Consider the following 25,515-nt stretch of genomic DNA (forward strand, 5'->3'; position numbering starts at 1 on the left):
CCCCTACGTCACCGCCTGCTGCGCCTCCGGAAGTGCCGCAAGCAGTGACGTGGCCACGCAGAGCGACGCAGGGGCGGAGCCACGTGCGGCCGGAGGGAGGGGGCGGTGAACATCCGGGAGCTTAGCGCGGAGACACAATGCCGCTTTCCGCCGGTGGCGGGGCAGGGAGTTGGGCGGGGCTTGAGGACGCTCGGGCGCGGGGTGGGGACACCCGGTGGGAGGTTGCTGGGGAACCGGACGTCGTTGGCCCTGCCCCGGAGTACCTCTGCTGGGCCGCTCGTGGAGGTGCTAGGCCAGAGTGGAGTTTAGATGTAATCTCTTCATGTTTGCTTGCTCAGCTCAAGTCCCACCTCTTTCTGGGAGCTAAAATGTCAGCAGATGCAAGGGTTCTGCATTTATGGGGGTGCAGGCCCTGAAGGCCTGAGTTCTTGTGCAGCTGGTCGGGTCTCCGCGGGCTCCACCTGGACGCCCGCCCGGCCCCCGGGGAACTATGGAGGCAGGCTCTGGGTCAGTAGCTAGGGACCTGGGGAGGAAGGAAGGTCTCATGGGGATTTATACGGCTTTCCCATCTCTTTGAATTTGGTCCCGTATTAAAAGCCAGCGGTGTGTCTGTGGCGAACATCTCTGCGCTTTTTTTTTTTTGCCTTTTGCCTTGACTTATGTCCTTCGTTTGAAAAAAGAGCTATGTTGTCACTTTACGAGGAAGTCGGAGTTTCATCCCTGGTGCTAAAAGGTTAACCAAACAAAAATAGGGATCTTCCCACCTGCCCAAGTGTTATTTGAAGGACTTAAGATCCGAAAAAAAATTATTTTTTTAGTTACAACCTTACTTTAGGGCAAAGATGAAATCGGAGTTCGTTCCATTCCAAATATTTTTTGTGCTCTGCTCTACCCCTAGCATTGGGATTTGCACGAAGGTCCCGATTGTGATCGTCAAATTCAGTTCTGCCGTCGTAGAAATTTGTGTTCTATTAAGTCGAAGAAATAGGCAATTATACATTCATAGTGCTTCAAAAAGCCAGTAATGAAGCATTCAGCAAAGTAAGAGAAAGCCTTGTGACGGAACGGAGCACACGGGAGTATTGGAGTGATGAAATTAAATGGCAAAGACTTAAGAAAGGTGATCCTCTTAGGAAGATGGGGGCTGGGGGGCTTCCCTGGACACCCCAAGGATACAGGGTAACTGGGAGGAAGCCCAAAAGGGGATGAAGGAGATCTGAAAACAAGTAGACACAGGACATGATCAATGAGGAATCTGTCAAACCTATTTCTAGGGCATGTGTGCTCACACATTATTGTATGAATAGATTATTATCCTCAGTTTTAACATTTTAAAAACATTTTAAAATACTCTGATTCATTTATACAGAGCCCCCAACTATTGCTGTCTCCAGTTTTTTGTTTTGTTTTTCTCCTCTTCAGCTTTAAGTTAAAATAAAACGTTTTTCTAGTTACATAAAAATAGTAGCCATGATGAAAAAGAATGCTGATTTAAGAATTCAAGGCACGGTAAATTGAACTCTGGGTTTTATTTGTTAACTAGTCCAGTGACCTTGGGAAAGTCAGCCTTAGAATAAAATGGATTTTTTTTGTGAGTTAAATGAGATTAAGAGGGAGGTGGGTAAAAATAAATAATAAGGAGAAACTGCCTAGAATCCTCCACAGATGATCAATAAATATTGGTAGAATTTGTATACATTATTCCTCCCAAATTTTATTTTCAAAATGTTCCTGAAACTTTTTTTATTTTTGCAGTACGGCAGTTTGAACTCAGGCCCTCAGGCAGGCACTTCTACCACTTAAGCCACCTCCAGCCCTTTTTGCGTTTATTTTTCAGATAGATCTCATGGTTTTGCTCAGAACAGGTCCTCAGACCCAATCCTCCTACCTATGCCTCTCTCGTAGCTGAGATCACAGGTGTGTGCCACCATGCATGCAAGCCACCTCGCCTGGTCTCAGTTCTTTAATTATGTTATTTGGAAGTATTTGGGGGCTGTAGCTGATATATGCTGACTACAGATGTTCTGCTTCATTATAACACTAACCAAATAGTTGATCACTGACAGGATTCACCTTGTGTCCTTAAGAAATTTCTGTCTATGTTTAATAGTTCAAGGCAATTCTGTGACTACATATACTAAAAAACAAAAACAAAACAAACAAAAAAAACTTAGGAAGATCTGATGTGAATTTAGAGTATTTTGTAAATATCCTGTGGTGCAGAAAACTTTTAGAGCAGGGAATCTGTGCTGTCGCTTGAAAATACCTACTTAGAACACCAGGAATACAACTGGTTGGGGTAAAATTAGTAACTAATTACAAGCCCCTGACAAAATGGCAAGGAACTGGCCTTTAAACTGAGTAGCTTGTTATCTTGAAACACTGTGTGAAACTAGTTTAAAAATATCTAATAAATGATTACTCAACTAATTGGTCAGCTAGGCGTGTTACCCCAGCTTCCCAGTTCTTAATCTCACTCAGGTCTATCAGAAAACTGTTAAGTATTCTGTTTATTATGAAAATATTTCAATATTATTAACTATTTTTCTAAAATGCTATTTTAGATTATTATAAATATTCCAACAGATTAATGTACTATAATTTCTTTTTAGATTATACTTTTTTTTTTTTTTGCAGTACTGGGGTTTGAACTCAGGGCCTACTCCTTTAGCCACTCCACCAACCTTTTTTTTTTTTTTTTTATTGTAATGGGTTTTTCGAGATAGTGTCTCATGAGGTATTTGAGGGGCTGGCTTCAAACTGCAATCCTCCTAATCTCTGCCTCCTGAGTAGCTAGGATTACAGGCATGAACCAGCCATGCCAGGCTAGATTATACATTTTTAAAAACTGGAAAATTCAGACATTCAAAGAATTTAAAAAAAAAAGCATGCACATATCCACCAAGCATAATAAATAACTGCTAAAATGGTTCATATTTGCTTTAAAGTTTTGTTTTGTTGTTTTGAGACAGGGTGTCATGTAGCCCAGGCTGGGCTAGTCTTGAACTCCAAGTCCTCCTGTCTCTGCCTCCTGTGTATGTGCTGCCACACCCAGTTTAAGGTTTTCTTTTTCTTTTTTTTCCAGTGCTCATGTGGAGTTTACTTATGGGGAGGCAGACAGCATGTCAAGATTCTTTTTTTTTTTTTAATGAATGAAAAAAATATATATGGGTAAAGTTGAAATCTAGCCTGTTTCTCTCTTCATCCACGTGTCCATCCATCCACCCCCTCCATCTCCATTCAGCTAACCTATCACCTATATTCATCTCCCAACCAATAAAAAAGGGATAATAAACAAGGCATCCTGATACACTGCACATAGCATTTCTCATATCCTATGGCTGGAACCTCATCATAGAGACTCTAGCTCCAAGGGTGGCTAGGAAACACGCTTTATTCTAGGTGGCCATGTACCCAGCTAAATCACAGTTGCGTTATTCTATGAGAGACAGAAAATTAACATGGAGCTGAGTGAGTAGTCATTAGAATGTCTGTGATCCACAGCATGTGGGAGCACTGAGTCAGAAGAAAACGTAATGGCCACTTAGTACAGGTTGACTTTGCCTCAGTTTCTCCATCTTGCCTCAGAATTACTAGATGTACGATTATTGTATAAACTACCTAAATGAATGAATAAACAGATGTTAACAGTTATTTATATGCTTGGCGCCAGTAGCTTAGATTTTTTTTTAACCTCTCTCCAGCAGGAATTTTTTTTTTTCCAGTACTGGGGTTTGAACTCAGGACCTATACCTTAAGCCATTCCACCAGCCCTTATTTTGTGATAATTTTTTCTAGATAGGGTCTGGCAAACTATTTGCCTGAGCTGGCTTTGAACCTCGGCCCTCCTGATCTCTGCCTCCTGAGTAGCTAGGATTGCAGTTGTGAGCCACTTAGAATTTTAAAAAGCTTACCAGAAATGTCGATGTGCAACTTAGTTCAGAATCTCTGTAGTAAGAAAAGTGCTTTTTTTTTTTTCAAAATAACCAAGAGAAACAATTTGATACCCTTTTAAAGTGCAAGTGCCAAATAATGGGAGCCAGAAAGTGAAACCTGCCAAGTTGGTATCTGATGTGCTGTGTGTGGGCTGACAGAAGTATGATCATCCTGATTTCCTCTGAGCAGGAAATTGCTCAACAGTCAAATTTTGGAGGGTGAGCCAACTGTGGGAGTGCTGAATGGTGAGAAAGAAATTGCTGAAAACACCAAACTCTTTTCTCTCCCTCTGAAGAAGAGACTACTAACTAACTGTCTCTGAAAATAAAAGCCTTAGACTTGGCTCTAACTATCATCTTCTCCAAAGGCCATCTATAACCATCGTTTTAAGAAGACAACCTGGGCTGATGGAGGGGCTCACGTGGTAATGCCTGCCTAGCAAGCATGGGTCCCTGAGTTCAAACCCCAGTGCTGTCAAAAAAAAAAATTAACTTGAAAAGAAAACAACAAAATTACAATCTCTGATCTCCTCTTTGAAATCCATGTTCTTCTTTTCTCCCTGATTTTCCCCTGTAGCACTTGTCATTAGTCAAAATACGATTTCATTGTCTGTCTCCCCTCAAGATAGCATAAGAGCCATGGAGATAGAGATTTTCTATTTGCTCACAGCTGTGTCCCCAGTACCTGGAACAGTGCCTAGTAGACAGCCAATAAATGGTTGCTAAATGAATGAACTTCAGACCAAGACTAATAATAGCGAGTAATACTGGGTTAGCACCATATTCCAACACCCTTTGAAGTAGTACTGCTTGTGTAATCAGATTTTCTGAATTCCTTTATGACCAGTTTAGGGTTATAAAGATGGGTTTTTTTTGTTTGTTTTTTCAGTACCATTGTTTAAAAAATTAAGATGGGAGAAGAGCAGCTAGTGCCAGAAGAGGCCATGTGGATAACAGAAGAGTTCTTCCCTTGGAGCAGGGAAAGTGTGCTAAGACATGTTGTTAAGTCAAAATCAAGTTGCAGAACAGAACAACCTGTATAGTATCCTTCATTTAACACCCAGCCACCCATAATAAAATCCAATATAGATATACACATATCTTTGCTTTTGGAAGGACACACATCAAGCTGGGAACAGTGGCTAACACTGGAGATGCTGAGTTGACAAATAGTGAGCAGACAGGGGAACTTGAGTGCTAATTTCTAATGCCTGGGTCTGTGTCCCAATGATGTCTGCACATTTAATTTCTAAAGCATTCTGTTTCTCATAGATAACAAGCACAATCATGCAAATAAAGAATAGGGAAGTATATAATATATATACTACACATAGACAATTTGTAAGGAAAGTGCACTGAAGAAATAAGAGGCTGGGAGATAATGGAATTTTTGATGGCTGGGTGTACATGTGTGTGCACACACAGGTGAATTAGCATGGTTATGATCTGAAAAACCAACTTAATTATTTTGCTAAAAATGGTAGCAAGTACTTCTTAGGCAGAAGAGAAGAAGGGCTGGCTGAATGCTTGCCAATTCACGCTGCAGGAGGGTGATAACTTATCTTCTATTTTCCACTCTGTCAAATAAAGGACCTACTGGGGTGGGAATTAGAGATAATTTGGAGAGTTTTTGAATTTCTTTTCATTACTCTCTGCCTTTCTTGAAAAATTATTGGTAGCCGCTGTTTGAGTTCTATATAGAACAGCCTCCTCCAAAAATTAATGAGTTAGTTGGTGTAAACCAAAAATGCAAATTAAACAATAAGATGGAAGATAAGTAAGAATGGTAGTAAAATGGGTGTCATGGAGTCCTGCACAGTCAACAGAAGTGGGCTCCAAGTTTAGATGGGCACTTTTAGCAGCCAAAGTAAAAGGGGAATACAATTAGTTATAAAACTCACCATCATTTGTGAATAAAAATAAACATTCTAGGGACAACTTTTTGCAGTGTCTGATAATGAGACATTCAAGGCATTTCTCCTACAGACCCCTCCATCTTGTGAATAGTCTCACAAAAGTCTTAGAGATAACTCACAAATGGTTTTCATATGGCTTATTATTACTTCCTTCAATGTAGGTCTAACCTCATCAAATTCTGCACAAACAATTCTACAACTAGACAGAACAAGGGCATCCTGCCTTATAGCTCTCTTGAGGTCTAGATGAATCCAAAGATAAAATCATTTCATTATGGGAAAATGGGTAGACTATTCTTCCAGCAATCTGCACAAGTACTGTCTCGGTAACAGATGTCTGCTGGAGTCTCCTGTCCCCCTGGCATCAAAGAAGGTTGGTACAAAGCATCTGAGGAAATGTAGAGCCCTCCCCCAGACTTCCTCTCATGTTTATCTTCTCACAATCACGACAGGTGGGAAGGAAGAGGCTGTACATCACAGTCGGAGCTCTGGGTGTCCCTGTTCTGAAAGTTCCATCAGTCACCCACCAAGACTTGTCAGGATCCTCCAGCCTGCCCCGCTCCTTCCTTCTCAGCCCCACTCCCCATCAGAAGAAAAAATTACAAATGCTTCTTCATGCTTAACCATCTCTTTTTCCTACAAGGACTGCAGAGAGTCTGCAAGGTTTCTCACTTGTATTACAAGGCAATTTATTAAAATACTCTCTCCAGGGAGGAGGGTGATGAGGTAGAGGGATGCAGGGGATGAATTTAATTAAGTTATCGTATAAGCACATATGTACATGTCACAATGAAGCCCGCTGTACAATTAATATATGCTAATAAAATACTTTGCCTTGCCCCGAAGCTTTTGATAAAAATTAGGGCTGATGGTGTAGCTCAGTGGTAAAGACTTGCCTAGCATGTGCACTGCTCTGGGTTTGATTCCTACCAACACACACACACACACACACACACACAATCATGTAGAATTAATTTAATTTTTTACTAGTTCATGTAGCAAATATATTGGTAGCAATTACTATGTGCCAGGGTCACTGTTACTTGCTGAATGCACAACTCAAACAGAACAAAGTCCTTGACCTGAAGGAAAAGTAAAAGTGACTACATGCTACATTAAAGCGCAGCGAGATAAGCTGTATGACCAGGGGAGGTTGGAGTGCTGCTAACAGCACCTAACCCAGATAAAAACCAATCAGAATATACAAGGTCTCACTGTGCAGCCCAGACTGGCCTGGAACTCCTGCCTCAACCTGATGAGTGCTGGGATTACAGGCATATAGTACCACTCCCAGCAAGAATTCCCACTTCTTTTCTAAGCAGCCTTTCTAGGTTTAGGGACCAAGGGTGGTGGTGACAGTAAATACCATTAGGCGAATGTTTTCTTCAAGTGACTGTAGAATCTCCCAGTTAATAGGATCAAAAAGTTTAAAAAGAAATTCCATCTAATTGTTAGTTCTCATTTCCTAATAGGTAAACAAAAACTAGGCTGATTTTCTGGACATGGCGGTGCAAACTAGCATTCAGGAGGCTAAGGCAGGAGGATGACGAGTTTGAAGTCAGCCTGAGCTACATAGTGAGTTCCAGGCCAGCCTGGGCTACATACCAAGACCCTGTCTCAAAAAAACAAAACAAAGCTGGGCGCAGTGGATCATTCCATAATCCCAGCTACTCAGGAAGTAGAGATTGGGAGGATAGGGGTTCCAGGCCAGCCTGGGCAGAAAATGGAGCACTCACCTCAGTTAGTCAGCCGGACGTGGTGATACATACCTGTGGTTCCAGTTGCTGGGAGACACAGGGAGAAGGATCGAGGTCAAAGGCTGGACTTGCACAAAAACTCGAGACCCTATCTAAAAAAGAACTAAAAGCAAAAAAGGGCTAGAGGCTTGGCTCAATTGGTAGAATACCCATCTGACAAATACAAGGTCACTGAGTTTGAACTCCAGTACTGCCAAATCTCAGTGCCAACAAACCTCAGTACTGCCCTCTCCCCAAACAAAACAAAACAAAGCAAAACAAACAAGGCTGATTTATGTGTTGTGGGAACATTGGACCCTGTAGCTCAAAGATCATTGACAAGGCACAAGGTAGATACTGTCTCTGTTTCTTCTCAGGCTTTGTTGTTAGTAAAATTTTCTTTTTTTTTTGCAAACTGGGGTTTGAAATTAGGGTTTACAGCTTGAGCCACTCCACCAGTCCTTTTTTGTGTAGGGTTTTTTGAGATAGGGTCTCACAAACTATTTCCCCAGGCTGGCCTCAAACCTCAATCCTCCTGATGTCTGCCTCCTGAGTAGCAAGGATTATGTAGGCGTGAGCCTGGCTTGTAAGTTTTCTTCAACTCCCATCTTGGACCCATTTTGGGGCGGTCATACTTAGCAGTCAGCAGCCATGGCTATTCTCTACTCCATGTGGTTGAATGAAGTGTGGGTTCTGCTGGGTCACCCTCAGGCTCCACACTGGCATAGAGTGCCCACAGTCAGGTGCCTCTCCAGTCAAGAATAAGTGTGCTGGTGAGTCAGGTCTAATTTCATTTCACGGATAATTAATAGGTGGAAAGGATCACAGTTCCTAACAACTAAATAAGCATTGGGTTGCTCCCTAAAGTAGGATCTCAACACTAGAAGGGACTTTAAATTGTTTTAAACTTTTAGAAGTTAAAGTATAAAACCAAATAGAACAAAACCCCCCAAATTTAAAAGTATAATATGGATACAAAAAAGTGCACGTTTTAAGGATATAGCCAAATACTTTTTCATGCAGCCAGATCTGTAATACAATACTACCCAGAAATCCTCTTTTTGCTCCTAGAAGGACATTTAAGAAATTATTTTATGCATTTATCTGCCATTAAGTAGGCTATGCCTAAATTTACCTACATAGCTGGGCAGATACTCTCCATGTTTATTTATTTCTATGGACAGAGACCCGCAATGAATAATTTGAGGCAAACACATTAATATTACTGATAATATGCACGTTTTGTGGTAGTAGACCATTGCCTTGCCTTTATCTGCTTGGCTCGCTCTTCTCCATCTCTTCCCCCTCTCCTCCATGTATAGTAACTTCCCTGCCCTGCACACAGCACTGTGATCACTTCAGGGCAAGGAATAGAACAATTCTGATAGCAGGGCACTAGCAGCTGATGCCTGTAATTCTTACACAGGAGTCAGAGATCAGAAGGACCTTGGTTCAAAGTCAGTCCCACAAATAGTTTGAGAGACTCTATCTCAAAAAACCTTCTTAAAACAAAAAGGGGGGGGGAGTGGTCTAGGTCCAGGGTTCAAAGCCTAGTACCGCCAAAAAAAAAAATAAAATAAAAAAGAACAATTCTGAGCTACCAAGAAGCAGCTTCATGCACCCCATCCATCAAGAAGGTGTCCTGTAGGTGGCGGGGGCAAGGGGGAGTAATGACCCAATCATTGTATGCACATATGAATAAAGGAAATAAAAAATAATAAATTTGAAATGCTCATAAAAAAAAAAAAAGAAGGTGTCCTGCCTTTCTATGGACCCATACCCAATACCCTTGGGCAACCTGGCAACCAAGATGCAGGAAAGATCTTTTAACAAAAGGTTTCCAATGAATCAATTTTAAAACTAGAAGTGGCAGAATCATTAGAATATCAGCATTTTGTATTCTCCAGTTAGTTAATTACATGCCACCTTCTTTTCCTCAAAGTAATCCCGTTTTGATAGTGATCTCTTTTATTTGTTTTTTTCTTTTTGGCATTACTGTGGTTTGAACTCAGGGCCTTGTGTTTTGCTAGGCAGGTGCTCTACCATCTGAGCCCTGCCCCCTCAGCCCACTTTGTTACAGTTTTAAATGGCCTTCACCAGTCAGATGGTGCTGAGAGCTGAAGTTCTCCCAAGGAGCCATATCTGTGTGCAGGAGCCTGCAAGCTGTTTGGCTTTCCCTGATTGGAGCATCTTTATTGCAGAGAGATGAAATGTTGCAGATCAAGAAGCCCAAGTTGTCTTGGGCTATCTTGAGTCCCTTTAATAGCCATCTTGCTATCAAGTTCTGTATGTGACCCAGCACTTTCAAGATTACTGGGTAAAACTATTGGAACACAGACTAAGCTGGACAGACCTCAGGGTTCTACCAACCCTAACACAAAGGATGAGATAAACATCTAAATCTCATATAGGATTTCCTCACCTTGTTAAAGACAACAAAATCCGCCCACCGAAGACTCCACCTGCTTTGTTTTGTGATAACTCATGTAACTTCTTTCATGAAGTCCATGTCATCTCATTCCGGGTCACTTGGGTTTGTGCTCCCCGAGGCACGGGCCCTGATGTTTGGCTGAGAATCGAACATACTCTTATTTCAGAGTTGTCAGTCAGGTGCGGTATCTGAGTCGCCTCAGCAGCGTATCTCTACAGTGTCCTTAGACATCACCATTTGGTATGATCTACTTTTAAAAGCTGATGGCTCTATGGAACTCGGGGGAGGAGGGAAAGGAAGAGAGGAGGACAGTCAACAATATGGAAATACATCGCATCTGTGCTGTACTGAAAACTATTAAATAATAGGGGATAAGAAGGAAGGGGTAAGGGAGAGTAATAGAGAGGGTTGAACTGACCAAAATAAAGCATATTCACAGCTGGGATATATCGAGAAACTCTTTAAACGCTGTTTTTGGAAGCAAAAATGAAAGCCAGGACTGTAAAATAGGTACAGTGTGTGTGAAGGGGGACTCGTGGAAGGGGGGTGGGTGAAAGGAGGAGATGAAGGGGAGGGAATATGGTTAATAGGCTTAGTATACATATATGAACTAGAACAATGAAACCTCTTGCAATTGCTCTAAGGGGGGCAGGGAGGGGGCTGTGGAGTGGGGGGAATCTAAACAATGTACAATGTAAGGCTTTTGGAATTGTCACAATGAATCCCCCTGTACAATGAATATATGCTAATAAAGATGCAAACAGAAGTTTCTTTTAGCCTACAGAGTCCCTCCATTTCTTTCTTTTTCTCTAATACATCAGTTAAAGAATTCAGATCATCTGACCATCTTGCTGCAGTCTGAATACATATGATTCACGGTCCTCTGTCCTGTGCATTTCTGCAAGAATTTCCTGCTCGATTCCAAGGCTTGGTAAGACTGATTTGGTCAACAGGTCAGGTTGAAGTCTTCCATCAGGAGACCCAGAACGTCTGGCTTTGACTCCCTTTTGATTCTTATAACTTTAGTATCATCAAATTACACTGTATTGGATTTTACCTGTCACACTGTCATTCATGGCTGGATGAAGTCCCCTTTCCTGAACCTTCAAAATAGGATGTGTGCTAAGGCAGACTTTCTAATGTTACAGAACAACATCTTACACTATTTTTTTTTTGGCAACACTGGGATTAGAACTCAGGGCCTTACACTTGCTGGGCAGGTGCTCTTACTGCGTGAGCCACTCTGCCAGCCCTTTTTTATGATGGGTTTTTTTTTTTTTTCTCTTGAAATATTTGTTCTGGGCTGGCTTCAAACCACAATCCTCCTGATCTCTGCCTCCTGAGTAACTAGGATTACAGGTGTGAGCTACCGGCCCACGGCTCTTCCACTATTTTTCTATTTTTATGGCAGCCCCTGATCTGGGATTTTCCTGTGTCTGCTTCCCTTCCTTACTTTTATCCAGACCACCTATTTTTAGTGCCCCAGTTTCTATAGTTTACAGACTTTGGTGGCTCCAGTGTCTTTAATCCCAGCAGACCCCTTGCATTCCCTCACCATTAGAGTGATTTCCAGCGAATGGTTGTGGGTGATTTGGGAGTTTTGCTGTTCCCAGGTCTGTAAGTGTTATGGTTTGAATTTGATTTGTCCACCAAAATTCATGTTGAGGCTTGGTCCTCAATGTAAGTGTTGAGAGGTTGTGGGACCTTAAGAGGCATTTGGGACATGACAGATCCACCCTTGTAAAGGGATTAACACCTCTCATGGGAGCAAACTCTCACTTAGAGGAGCTGGATTAGTTACCAGGAGACTGGGCTGTTCCAGAGCAAGGCACCCCTCGTGTTTTGTCTCTTTTGCATGTGCTGCTTTTCCTTTTGCTCTCTGCCATGTGTTGAACCAGCATGATGGCCTTGCCAGATATGATTGCTCTATCTTGGACTTCCCAGCCTCCAGAACCATGAGACAAAATAAATTTTCTTTATATATTACTCAGGTTCAGGTATTCTGTTATAGCAGCAGAAAACTAGGACACTAGGACAGTCCGATGCCAGTTGTCCCTCCCTGTCTTCCTGCTCAGATGATAATCCAATGTAGTCTGGGGTTTTCAGAGGTTTGCCCTTATCTGCTTGTGTTCTGGTTGTCATGGAGATCTTATCTCCTAATTTTGCTGTAGGTGTCTACAGATTTTTGGTTTGTATTTTCACTATTAAGGATTCAGAGATTTAAAAACTACCCCACCTCTACATATTGCCATTTCCCAGAACCCTCCTTACTGACTTTGATGAAGGGAAATACACATATACATGCACATGTGTGCACACACAGTCTGGTCATTTATTAAGGGGTATATCAAACATATTCTTTTTCAGCTCATTGGCTTATGGGATTCACTTGGTTCAATCAAAGGTATAGGTTTTAATTTCTTAGACATCTCATTTAGTTTCATCTACTAGTGATACCTATGAGAAATTTTGTTATCAAAACATCCTGGCTTAAAAGTCCTAGACCCTAATTCAAGTCATTGGGGATAATCTGAAGAGGACTTCTGCCTTGGTGTGTTGTATGAGTGTTTGGGTCCCCATGGCTAGGCAAGCAAGGCTGAGCCTGGGCCTTTAAAAAAGACTGGTACAAGAGAACAAAAAAAACAGTAAACAAAACTAAATAAAACAAAGACTGGGGCATGAAGACTGGGGGTGTACCTTAGTGGTGGATCATTTGCTTTGCATGCTTGAGGCTCTGGGTTGGATGCCCAGCACCACAAAAACAAAACAAGATAAAATGGGTGCATGTTCTGAATTAGTGGTTGGAGATATTCCTAAAAAGATGTATTTTCTCATTGAGAATAGAGGTTGAATTAAGGTTAGAAGTAGAGAAGAATGTAAAGCACAGTTCTCATGCTAGCTCAGTCAAGAAGCAGCTGACGTTCAGTTCAGAGGGCCCATTGTGACATGGTTGTGGAATTGATTCCCTTCGTAGTTCTTCATTTTTTTTGAATCCTATCTCACCTTGAAAATCTGATTAAAGATGTAAAACTCTCCAAAAAATGCACATATCCAGAAAACTTTCACACAGTTTAAGGTTCATCTGATACCCATCCATGAATTCTAAGTTAAGAATTCCTGTATAAATATATTTATCAATAGCTTATGCCTTTTACTAGGCATGGTAGTAAACACCTGTAATCCTAGCTTCTCGGGAAGTAGAGGCAGGAGGATCATGAGTTTGAGCAAAGTTAGCGAGACCCTATCACAAAAATAAAAGAGCTAGAGTATGGCTCAAGTGGTAGGGCACTTGCTTAGCATGTGCAAGGGTCTGGGTTCAATCCCCATTACCACGGGGAAATAAAGAAGCCTATGACATCACATAAATGATGGTCTGCTCACAATACAGAACAAGTAAGGTGACCATCTTTTGAGGTTAATGCTAGAGCTGCAAGGCATACTGTAGCAGAGATGAGTTTGTTTCTATGAGCAGCCAGCTGGTAACTGTGGGGACATAGGCTTGACTTAAGCCAGGCTCTGGGCTATGGGGGAGGAGCACACTCTGCACACTGCACTATTACACAGCATATGTTTCTGACTGATGAACAGATGGGGTGTCATGCTTCCCCTCTTGCTCGCCCTGCCTGGTACTTTCAGATTCAGTTCTTGAGATGGACCAAGGTTCTCTTTATTCTCTCTGTTTTCTTGGCATGTCCACTGATGTTGAATCCAAGTTGGTGAAGTGTACACACAGCTACTCCAGGTAACTCTGGAAGACACACTCGGGAGGCAGAAGGGGCATTGCTGACTTGTGGTGTGGGTCAACGTGCAAGTCAGAAGCTGTGCTCCAGGAGCTCTGTGCTCTTCTCTGATGATTTATTAAACAGCCATTCACTGGGTGAACACATTGGATGGAACACATTGTTTCCAGTTTATCCAGAGCACTTGCTAAATGTTTCTGGAACGAACTCACATAACTTTATTTTGTTGAAGTATAGTTATTTGATGTCTATTAATAAGTTTTAAAAGGCTCAAAAGAATCAATAATTCTACAATTACAACAGTAGACATACTAGTCATTTTTCTTATTACTGTGACAAAATACCTGACAGAAACAACCTAAGGGAGGAAGGATTTATTTTGTGCACTGTTTCAGAGAAGTCAGTTCATCATTTCTGGGAGGGCACGGTGGAGCAGCTCATGTAGATAGGAGAGAGACAGGCAGGGACCTCAGCCAACCCACCCCTAAGAACCCACTCCTAGTGACCTGCTTCCTCCAGGTAGGCCCCGCCTCCTACAGTTTCCACAACCTCCCCCAAACAGCGCCACCACCTGGAGACAAGCATCTAGCACATGACTCCTTTGGGGCACATTCACATTTAAACCGCAAGAGTAGGATATTCGATAACATTCAGTAACATATTAATAATCCTTTTTCTTTACAAGTCCACTTGATAGCATGGCTGGAAGCCTAATGGCCCAGCAACTGGCACAGCTAGCAATTCAGAAAATAATTGCCCCTCGATGATAAGTGATACCATAAATAAGCACTGAATGATATCTGTTCTTTTTCTGAGGTCTAATTACCTCAACAATATTAAAAGGTCAGGTATATCAGCTTTTCCTCTTGAGATTCTTCTTCTCCATCACCATAGTTTTTTATTTATGGTGCTTGGTGATGTGATTCTAGCTGGGTTTCAGGCATGAAATCTGGTCTGGACTAGAACAGAGAAAGGCAAACTGTAGCCCATGGGCCAAATCATGCCTGCTGCCTTCTGTTTAAAAGAAAAAAAAAAATATATATATATGTATATATAGTTAGGATTTTGCTATGTAGCCCAGGGTGGCCTTGAACTGGTGATCCTCCTGCCTCAGCCTCCCAGGGATTATATACCTGGCTCTCTTCTTTTAAAATAGTGGTAAAATATGTATAAAATTTAAAGTGTTAACTATTTTGTATGTGTATGTATGTGTGTGGGGGGGTGCTAGGGCTTGGACCCACGGCCTACACCTTGAGCCACTCCACCAGCCCTTTTTTGTGAAGGATTTTTCGAGATAGGGTCTTGAGAACTATTTTCCCCAGGCTGGCTTTGAATCACGATCCTCCTGGTCTCTGTTCCTGAGTAGCTAGGATTACAGGCGTGAGCCACTGGCACTTGGCCTGTGCTGGCCCCTCAAAACTTGATCCTCCTAACTCTGCCTCCTGACTAGCTGGAATTACAGGCAATGAGCCACCATCCCTGGCCTCCTTTGGACTATTTTTAAGTATACAGCTCAGTGCATTAATTATATTCTTAGTGGTTTACAACCACCACCACTGTCCATTTCCAGAATGTTTTCATCACCCCAAACAGAAACTCTGACTTGATTAAATAACACCTCATTATTCCCTAGTCCTTTTCCTATAACTTCTCTGTTCTGCTTTCTGTCTCTATGAATTTGCCTATTCTAGAACTTCATATAAGTAGAACCAGACAATATGGCTTGTGTATGGCTTATTTCACTTAGCATAATGTCTTCAAGGCTCATTCATGTATACCATGGGTCAGAATTTCTTTCTTTCTTTTTTTGTGGCACTGGGTTTTGAACTCAGGGCCTCAGGCTTGCTAGGCAGGTGCTCTACCACTTGAGCCACTCTGCCAGCCCAGGTCAGAATTTCTTTTCCTTTTAGACTGAATGATATTCCACTGCATGTGTGTGTCCCATTCTGTTTACCCATACATCTGTTGATGGACATTTGCAACAGGATGGGGGTGAGGAGATAAAGGAAGGTGGGAATGTCTTGTGGGGAAGGAGTCCCAGAAATCAGAAACTCATACACACACACACACACACACACACACACACACACACACACACACAAACCCTCATTCCCAAAACAGCTCAGCATTTCCTACTCCTCCTAAGCACAGCACTGAGAGATTTGGGGAGGAGGATCCTCCCGACTTGGGGGTAAAAGGAGCTGGAGGAGACTAGAACCCTGGCTCTGGACAGTCCCACCTGTTTTCAAGGCATCTCCCCTCACTCCAGCTCTGATCTACATCGATGCTCTGCTCATCTTGAACCTGTAGACTCCAGAGTCTGTCTAGCCTCAGGGGAGGAAGCAGAGCATCAGTTATCTGCAGTGATGACACCTTTCTCCTTCCCTGGCCATCTCCTCTCCCACCCACACCCACATGTTCAAATACCCCTGATCTCCCCAGGCACCCCATATCTTTACCTTGGTCTATTCCTTCTCTAGGAATTGCAGGTGCTGCTGGGAAGGGGGCCAGGAGGAGAAAGTGAAGCAGAATGTCGCATCTGAGGAGATACATTCACAGTCGGCTCTTCACCATAGCTATTGCTTATCTGTTGGCCAAACCCTCACTATTCAAAGTGTGACTTTGGCCAGTCATCTCAGCAGCACCTGCAGCACCTGGGAACTTGTAAGAAATGCAGAGCTCTTTCCCACTGCAGAACAGCCTCCCCAGCCAAAAGTCTGCATTCTAACCAGGTCTCCCATGAGTGAGGTCCAATTTACAACAAGACTTACTTGTCTTTTTTTTTTTTTGAGGTGGGGGGAGCAGTACTAGGGTTTGAACTCAGGGCCTTGTGCTTGTTAGGCAGGTGTGCTACCACTTAAGCTTCTCACCCAGCCCTTTTTGTGTTAGTTATTCTTGAGATAGACCCTCTCACTTTATGTCTAGGCTAACCTGAACTATCATCTTCCTATTTGTGCTTCCTGGAGTGACTGGGATGACAGACATGTGCCACTATGTCCAGCCGTTGAGAAGGGATCTCATGAATGTTTTCTTGCCCAGGCTGGCCTTGAACCACCATCCTCCCAATCTCTACCTCCTGAGTATCTAGGATTACAAATGTGAGCCACCACATCTGGCCAAGATTTACTTTTTTAAATGGTAGGACTTCCCCAGTGACTCAACTACTTGTATTTCCTGGAAGTTGGGCTAGAAGCTGGAGACTATGTTAATTGAGGATTATGACATGTTTAATTACCATGGGATTATGGGCACAAAATGATTGCTAAAATCATAATGCTTTCTGGGGAGGAGAAGATAATAAAATAGAGAGAGACAATAGCAGGAAAAGAAAAAAGGAAGGAAGAGAGGGAGGAAGAAAGGAAGGGAGGGAGAGAGGAAGGAAGGAAGGGAAGAGAAAAGGGTGGGTGAGGTGGTACACATCTGTAATTTCAGCACTCAGGAGGCTAAGGCAGGAGAATGCCTATAAAGCGAGTTCCAGTTCCAGGCCAGTTTGCACTATATAGCAAAACCCATTCACACACACACACACACACACACACACACACACACACACACACAGGAAATTACAAGAGTATGAGTAACAAAGCCTTAGCCCCACCCACCCATCCCAAGATTGGACTGGATTCCCTCTCTCAAAGGCCTATGGGCTTCTGACCCAGGTGACTTACCCTGTCCTGTCATCTGTGGGAGGAATTAACAGAAAGTGTTGAGACAGCTTTCATTTTGGGGTGTGCCCACTACCTTCTAGTGGAGGGTCATGGATGAACTTAGACAAGCATATGACCTCCTATGCTAGCCTAGAGTTTGACACCAAAACTGTGAGTCTGGGCCAACTCCGCCCACATGTAAGGAAACAGGAATGAACCGTCTCTTTCTTTTGCAGAGAATAATATGTTCACAGTCCCAGGCTGCTTTTCTCTTGTGATTTCTTCCTCATTGGCTCTCCTTGGATGTCAGCACTCTCTCTTTTTCTCTCTCTCCTTGTCTTCTTAGATCCAACCTCCAAATGAGACTGTTGGAGTTTTGTCAGGGTTTTGTCCCTTGATCTCTTAGAGATGATACTTGACAGTGTCATCCATTTCTGTGACTTAAATAGCACCTTTAATGATAAAAATTATACAGTTCCATTTCTAGTCTAGATGTGTCTCAATGAGGTAAATAAAGAGTTCACATTAATGTGGAGATGTCTTAGTCTTTTATCCAACAGCATCTTGGGTTTTATTGATTTATTTATTTATTGATCATTCTGGGGTTTGAACCCAGGGCCTCACACTCACTAGGAAGGCACTCTACCATGTGAGCCACTCTGCCAGCCCAGCCTCTTAGTTTTTTCACTTAGATGTATCACTAGCATCTTAAAATTAATGTGTACAAAATTGAATTCGACCCACTTTTCTAAACTTGCTCCCCAAACATCACAGACAATGGTCCCACCAGAACCAGGCGTCCTAAGCATGGACACCATCTTTAACAGTTTTCCCACTCCTAATCCATCACCAGCCCTCTGACTTCTGTTTTAAGTTTGTTGACCTCTCTGGTCCTCTCCACTGCTATATCCTTTTCTAAGCCACCATCCTCTCTTGCCTGGACTACAGCCCTTGCCTGCCATTTTGTCCTACTCTTGCCTACCTGTAATCCATTGACCTTCTAGCACCATATTGTTAAAATGTAAGAGATTGCTCAGAGCCTGTGCTGAAAAGCTTACAAAGATGTGTCATTGCACTTAAGATAAAATTCAAATGTCTTAGCAATGTCTAGAAGGCAAAGTAGAGAAGACAATGTCTAGAAGACAAGTAGTGAGCCTGGGTGTTGAGCTGGATGGCTCAGGTTTACATCCTAGTTTTACTACCTATTGCCTACAGAACTTTGGGCAAAGTATTTATTCTCTCTGAGCCTCACTTGTCATCTATAAAATTCATCAGATGAGACTGCTATGTATTTCTTAAGAGTATGGGTGGTGGGCATCAAATGGGACAATGGGCCTAGAGCATGTGTGCCTGCCACACCTTGCTATTACTCACACTCCCAGCCACACGGGCTTCTTCTGGGTGCCTCAAATGAGACCTTATTAAGCCACCTCTGGAACCCCTCCCCACATCGCATGGCTGATTCCACATCAAATTTCTGTTCTTGGCTTCAACTCAGCTCCAGTGAGAGGCTATCCTTGACCATCATTCCTAAAAAAAAGTCCTCAAAACCCTGTGTTTTTCCTCCATAGCACTGGCCACCATTTTTACATAGATATTTATCTTTTCTTTTTATTTTTTGAGACAGGGTAGCTCTGGGTGGCCTGGAAACTCATTATGTATAGCCCAGGTTAGCCTCAAACTTACAATCCTTGCAGCCTCTCAAGTACAAATTTATCTGTATCCATCACTACATCTGGAGAATTTGGCTTGATTCTACTGACAGAAGAGTGTTTCCCCAAACACGCGGTGGTAGTCTTGCCTAGAATGTGTGAAGCCTTACCCAGCACCACAAAAATAAGAATATGAGAGAGAGAGAGGGAGGGAGGAAGGGAGAGAGAAGAAGAAGGAGGAGGAATGTCGGAGGGAGGGAGAAAGGAAGGAAAGGCAGAAAGGGTGCTTGGTATTTACTGGGCGTTCAATAAATAAAGGAAGTCTGGGCCACTCCTAGGAAATCAACTCTACCCTGCGATGACTTAAACTACTAAATAAACCATGATTGCACTTGTTTTTTCTTCCTCAAGTGCTTTTTTTTTTTTTTTTAAGCTAGTTCTGTTGTAAGCTAGGGAATTGAACACAGGGTGCCCAAACACTGAGCTAAATCCCCCAGCCAAAAGCAAATTCTTAATTCATTTGTAGATTTATTGACAGAATTCGATCACTGTGCGTTTTCTGAGCCAGGGGATTTTTAGTACTCACCTCCACATCGCGGTGGGAAACTGCGTTGCATTCTTCGCCTTACCCAGAGGTGGGAGAGCGCGGCGGACGCCCCTACAGTTAAGGTTTCGCGGCGCGCCCGGCAGAGGGCGCTGCTGAGCGGCGGCTGCAGCGGATGCGGGCGCAGCGCAGGGCGGGGTCGGGGGGGGATGCAGAATGACGTCGGCAGTGACGTCAGGAGGAAGCTGGACGCTTTCCAACTGGGGGAGGCTTCTTAGCCCAGGAGGATGCGGAGGTTTCTACGTCAGGCTGAGAATCACTGGGAGTTGGGGAGCTTTTGAAAAGGCCGCATTTCTGGACAGCCCTCTAAAGATTCTGGTTGAGCAGCAATTGCTCGGGCCGGAGTCCCTGTCTGCTGATTTGCTGATTGATGGTTCGGGACCCATGGGTGGGAATTCCCTAGGGCTGACTCTGAGAGCCGAAAGGGTGGGAGGAGACACACCTGGTTCCCACTCCAACCTTGTTGATCTTTAGCTGTGCGACCTTTCTGCGTGCCCCCCCTTCCCCACCAACACTGCAAGACGGAAGTGATGGAGGTGGAGCTGTAGTGCCCTACCTCCCAGGGTCTGAAAGGATACTAGCATAAAGCAGCTGACAGTGAGTGTTCAGGGTACTCTCTGCGCTGAATCAGAGGCAGAGGTGGACTTCTGGGGCTTTGGGTGGGTCTCTTCGCTCTTGTGGAGGGAGACGCCATTTGATCTAATCATTTGAGTACTGGTTCTTGGCTTCCATGCTCTCTCTGCCTCTGCTTGTCTTTAGTTCATTAGTTTTCCCTCTAGGAGGCAGGCAAGAGCAGTAGGAGTTGGAGGTTTCTAAAGAGATGAAATCTTACACATTATAAGTGAGCCTGCTGTATTCTTTTCTTCTCTTTTTTCTTTTCTTTCACAGGGCCTCACTATGTAGTCCAGGCTGGGTTCCAGCTTGTTATCCTCTTACCTCAACCTTCCCAGTGCTAAGATTACAGGCCTGTGCCACCACACCCAGCTTGCCCACTATACTTCTTAAATGGTGAAGAAGTTGAGAGACTTACCGAAGGTCACACAGCTGGTTAGCACAAGGCCCAGCACACACCACTATCTTGGAAATATTTGGTAGTGAATCTATTTTTGGATCTTCTTGTTCCTTAGAGGAAAATAAGAGTGGTGTTCTTGAAAAATCGGTGATCTTATCCAGTAGATAAAATCTGGTGGATCAACAAAAGAGGGATAATAGTAACAGCAGCAATAACTGATGCCATTGTTTTTTTTTTTTTTTGTGGTGTTGCAGTTTGAACTCAGGCTTACACCTTGAGCCACTCAAGATGGGGTCTTTTGAACTGTTTGTCCAGGCTGGGCAATCCCATGTAGCTAGGATTATGGGCATGAGCCACCAGTGCCTAGCTAATTGATGCCATTGTTAAATTGCCTGGCCCTCTCCAAGTATTTAGGCATGCACCTCATGTAATCCTCTCCTTATCCTATCCATCCATCCATCCATCCATTTTCATTAAGACTTCATAGGGTTCTGAGCATTGGGGCTACAGCCACCAAAATGTATTCTAGTGGAGAAGGCTGCCAGCCACAATCACACAAATAAACAAGCTCATTTGGAGCTTTGAGAAAACCAGAGGGAAGTGTCTGGGAATAAGGAACTGAGGCCGTGCCATGGACATTTGAGCAGAGACCTGGACAATAAGAAATCACTGACCACACTGAGATCTGGGAGGAAAGTTTGGGGGCAGAGGAAAAAGCAAGTCATCAAAAGCCCAAGGAGTGAGTTTGCTGTGTTAGAAGGACCTGGAAGGAGGCTGGTGCAACTCAGGTAGAGAGAGAACTCTGAAGTTGCTGGGCGATGGAGCAGGAGCCAAAGCTGAAGGGAAACATCTGGAGAGAAGGATAGCACATCCAGGCTGGTCCATCCAGCCCCGCCCCAGGCCTTACCTGACATGAGGAGTGACTTTCCCTTCCCTTGGGAAAAAAATCACAGAGGCAGATGGTGCTTGAGGGTGGGGAGCTGTGGAAAGTTTTGGAAGATAGTTGTGCAGCATATCAGGGCAGGCCTGTCCATTTCCTTCCAAACCATGTCCCTTGTGTTCCTGCAGCCATCCGTATCTGCCTTTACTTAGATCTGTGGCCTACTGCTTCCCCTCACTGACCTTCAAAGACCTTTCCACTTAGCCCAGCCCTGCCCTTCCCTGTACTCCCACAAGCCACCTCTTCTCCTAGCAGTCTCCTTGCTCTCTGGGCAGCCTGGGTTCTTAGATTGCTAGTCCTATTGAAGATAGTCACTAATTGATACTAATCACTAACTAATATCACTAATTCATGCCTAGCCCTTTCTGGTATCAAGCACACTGTCTGGGCTTCTCAGTCATCCTTGAACTGGTATTTCCCCTTGGAAAACTTTCCCATATCCATAGGATTTATTTTATTCTTATTATTATTGGTGGCACTGGGGTTTGAACTCAGAACTTCATGCTTGCTAGGCAAGCGCTCTTACTGCTTGAGCCACTCTGCCAGCCCTTCTTTTGTGATAGGTTTTTTTTCAAGATAGGGTCTCTCAAACTATTTGCTCTGGGCTGGCTTTGAACCACTATCCTCCTGATCTCTGCTTCTTGAGTAGTTAGGATTACAGGTGTGAGCCACCAGGGCCCAGCTATTCTGGATTTTATAGGCCAGTGTCTTCAGTATAATGTTCTAAAGGCAAGAAAAGCAGACTTTCCTCCTTTTGGGACTCAGCTGAGTGGTCATTGCACTCACACATCTCCCTAGACATTACCTGGAAAAAAATCCAGTCATCCTTCGCTCCATTCTCTTATACACTTGCATAAGCGCCTGTAAAAGGGCAACTTCTGGGGCCACTCTAAAGATGACGATGGGAGAAAATGCTCACAAAGAAATGAGCAGCCTTCTTCCCAGAGGACTGTGCCTAAAGATGCCACCTTTACAATCTCCCCCAATCAATTTCAGACAAATACTTCAGCACCAAATCTAACTCAACAGAGGTGGAGAATCCTGGCGCGAGCACCTGAAAGACCACCCAGACATGGGGGAGGGAAAAAAGGAAAGATCCATAGAAGGGGAACTCCCTGAGCACTTTAGCAGACCACTGGTTTCCAAGTCCTGCTTCTCACTCTCAAGAAGCCTTTCCTTTCACTTCGCAATAAAGAGGTTTTTAGTCCTGCTACTTTCTAGTCTCCTATCTTTTAATTCTTTAAGAGACAGAGGGAAAACGGACCCACCACAGTTGCTAGGTGGCATCACCTTCTGGGAGCCAAGCCTGGGAATTACAATTAGGTCTTTGAACTTTAAGGAGTCACAATAGAGCTTCAATGCCAGACACAAGTCTGTAAAACTGTTCCTATATGTTGCCCTATTTGATCTTCATCAACCTATGAGGTAGGTGTGTCTGTCCGTGTGTGGGGAGGGGTAGTTATGACAGTCACCCTGTATGTAGCTGGCTTAGAAAAGGGAAGCAATTTATACACGGTCACACAGCTGGTTCCTGGAATAATTGGCCTTACCCAGCCCATTTGACTCTGTTTTTATGCCCCTGGAATTTTAATCCTTTGAACTTTCTTTCTTTGTTTGATATTAGGGTTTGAACTCAAGATGCACTTGCTAGGCAGGCACTCTACCACTTGAATCATGACCCCAGTCCTTTCTTGTTTTAGTTATTTTTCAGATAGGGTCTTGAGTTTTTTGCCTGGGGCCAGCCTTGGATCTCCACCCTCCTATCTATGACCTTTATTGTAGCTGGGAATCACAGGCCGTGTGCCACCCTGCCTGGCTTGTTTGTTGAAATGAGGTCTGGCTAACATTTTGTCTGTGCTGGCGCCTCAAAACTTGATCCTCCCTATCTCTGCCTCCTAACTAGCTGGGATTACAGATGTTGAGCTACTTTACCCGGCCTCCTTTGGACTTCAGAATGGGTGAATTCAGGATTGGGCTATCTAACAAACTGGTTCATTAATTTCATGGCTGGGATTGGAAATTTATAGGCAGTTCAGCAACTCGATGAGCTTCCTGGGAGGTCAGAGGAGAATGAGGAGGAGTGGATTGTATGGTGACCAAATGGTCTCCTCCAAAGATCCTGAGTAGAGATCAGTTCTAATAATACCCAGATAACTTCTACCAAACCGACTCCTGTAGATAAGGGGTAGAAAAACTACCTGAAATCACTGAAAGAAAGAGAGAGAGAAAAAAAGCCAAATGATTCCAGAAAGGAGTCCATACTTGGAAGAAGGGTGAGTTTCCTTGTTTTTAGGGTTTCTATCCCAAGGATATACAACAAACATAGGTATTTGTAGCACTAGAAGAAAAGAGAAAATGGGCCTGAAAAGCAGTGAAAAAATAATGGTTGAAAATATCTCCTGTTTTTATTTATTTTGTACTCATTTTATTTCTTGTGGTACTGGGACTTGAACTCAGGGTCTTGCACTTCCAAAGCTGGCACTCTATCACTTGAGTCACCCCCACCCCAGTTAGTTTGTTTTCAGATGCAGTCTTGGCTAAGCCAGCCTTGAGCAATGATTGTCCTCTCTCTGCCTCCAGAGTAACTGGGATTACAGGCTTGCATTACCACGTCTGGCTTGAACATGTCCCAAATTTGATGAAACACATTTATAAATACAAGTTGCTGAATGAGACAGCAGAATAAAGATAGGAATACTGAGGCACATTGTAACTGCTATAGTGTGGCTGTGGTTTGTCCCCAAGTGTTCTTGCATTGGAAGATTGTTCCTCAGTGTGTCACTGTCTTCATAGTAATCTTTAAGAGCTGGGGCCTAGTGGGAGATCACTAGGTCATAGAAATTAACATAGGTCTTGTTGGAATTAAAGACACTCCGGTGCCGAAAACAGACACCTGAGAGACAGAAAATCTTGACAAGGCAATTTCTTTTGTCGAAAGGGTGCAAGCATGTACTTACTCCAGCTGAGTGGACACACAAGCACAAAATGGCTGACAGTGGCTCCTCCTTATATCCCTGACCCAGTTATACCTGCCTCTCACCTGGGATTTGTCCAGGTCAGAGGTTCACAATCTCCCTCAATTGGCTAAAAGGCTTGGGGGATGGGTTAGGGCATACAGTTAGGTGGGCAATGGAGTCATACAGGAATCAGGAAGAAGCAAAGACCCTTTAAACATGCAAGTCACCTAAGATGGCGACCTGAGGAATTTTTAAGTAGTATAAGAGGGTAACAAATACTTTGATAGAAGAAAAGATCATTTTTCTTACAGTCTCATGCTGTTAGTTCTTGGAAAGACTGGCCCCTCCCTACTTTCTGGCTTCTTGTCTCTTCCTGTGATTTCTTTCACATGTGCTCTGGCCATTGTGCCATCATCAGAGCTAAGCCCTGTCTTTGAATCTCTGCAACTAGGAGGTAAATAAACCTCTTTTCATCCATCTAGGGATGCTGGCTGGATGTCTGCTGAGAAGACCATTTTGGGAAATGTGATGTGGTCACCTCCCCTGCCTTCCCCTAGCCCAATTCCTGGGAACCTCAGGCAAGGCATGGGTGGAAGTTGGGGAAGGAAATGGAAAATAATTGCTTTATTCATTGGGAAAAAAGAGCAAGAAGAATGGTTTCATTATTGACAAAAAAGCAAAAGTTATCTATCTGAACTTTTAAAAAGAATTTTAGAGCTGGTAGGAGAAGACTGTGCCAATCTCAGTGAGCAAGATGCCACCAAATTAGATTTTTCTGTAGACACTTGAAGTAATAATTAGCTTTTATATATGTTCTTAGGTTTCTATTGCTGCTAACTGCAAAAGTTTAGGTGGCTGAGGGTAGAGCTCAGTGGCAGAGCTATTGCCTAGCATGTGTGAGGGCCTGACTGGTTGTATCCATCCCCAGCGCTTTGTAAAACAAAA

At 43.4% G+C, this 25,515-nt stretch overlaps 1 protein-coding gene across 1 annotated transcript; it reads right to left on the minus strand.

Moving 5' to 3' along the window:
- Positions 1–3: 3 nt before the first annotated feature.
- LOC141411363 (uncharacterized) lies at positions 4–22,438 on the minus strand. The gene is made up of 5 exons (XM_074042847.1): positions 22,419–22,438; positions 19,644–19,874; positions 7,621–7,711; positions 831–968; positions 4–288 (listed from the first exon to the last, which is right to left on the minus strand). Exons 1-5 carry the CDS (start codon positions 22,436–22,438, stop codon positions 4–6), a joined length of 765 nt encoding a protein of 254 aa, XP_073898948.1.
- Positions 22,439–25,515: the final 3,077 nt, after the last annotated feature.

The sequence above is a fragment of the Castor canadensis genome, chromosome 10 (assembly GCF_047511655.1).
Source record: "Castor canadensis chromosome 10, mCasCan1.hap1v2, whole genome shotgun sequence".
Taxonomy (NCBI): Eukaryota; Metazoa; Chordata; class Mammalia; order Rodentia; family Castoridae; genus Castor; species Castor canadensis.

Bases quoted from the DNA above. Each gene is read 5' to 3' on its own strand.
- LOC141411363 (XM_074042847.1), bottom strand. From the start codon at position 22,438: ATGACTGGATTTTTTTCCAG. The intron at 19,875-22,418 runs GTAATGTCTAGG...TCCTGGGCTAAG, and splicing joins ATGACTGGATTTTTTTCCAG to AAGCCTCCCCCAGTTGGAAA. The intron at 969-7,620 runs GTATGTATCACC...TCGACTTAATAG, and splicing joins CCCAGCAACTGGAACCACAG to AACACAAATTTCTACGACGG.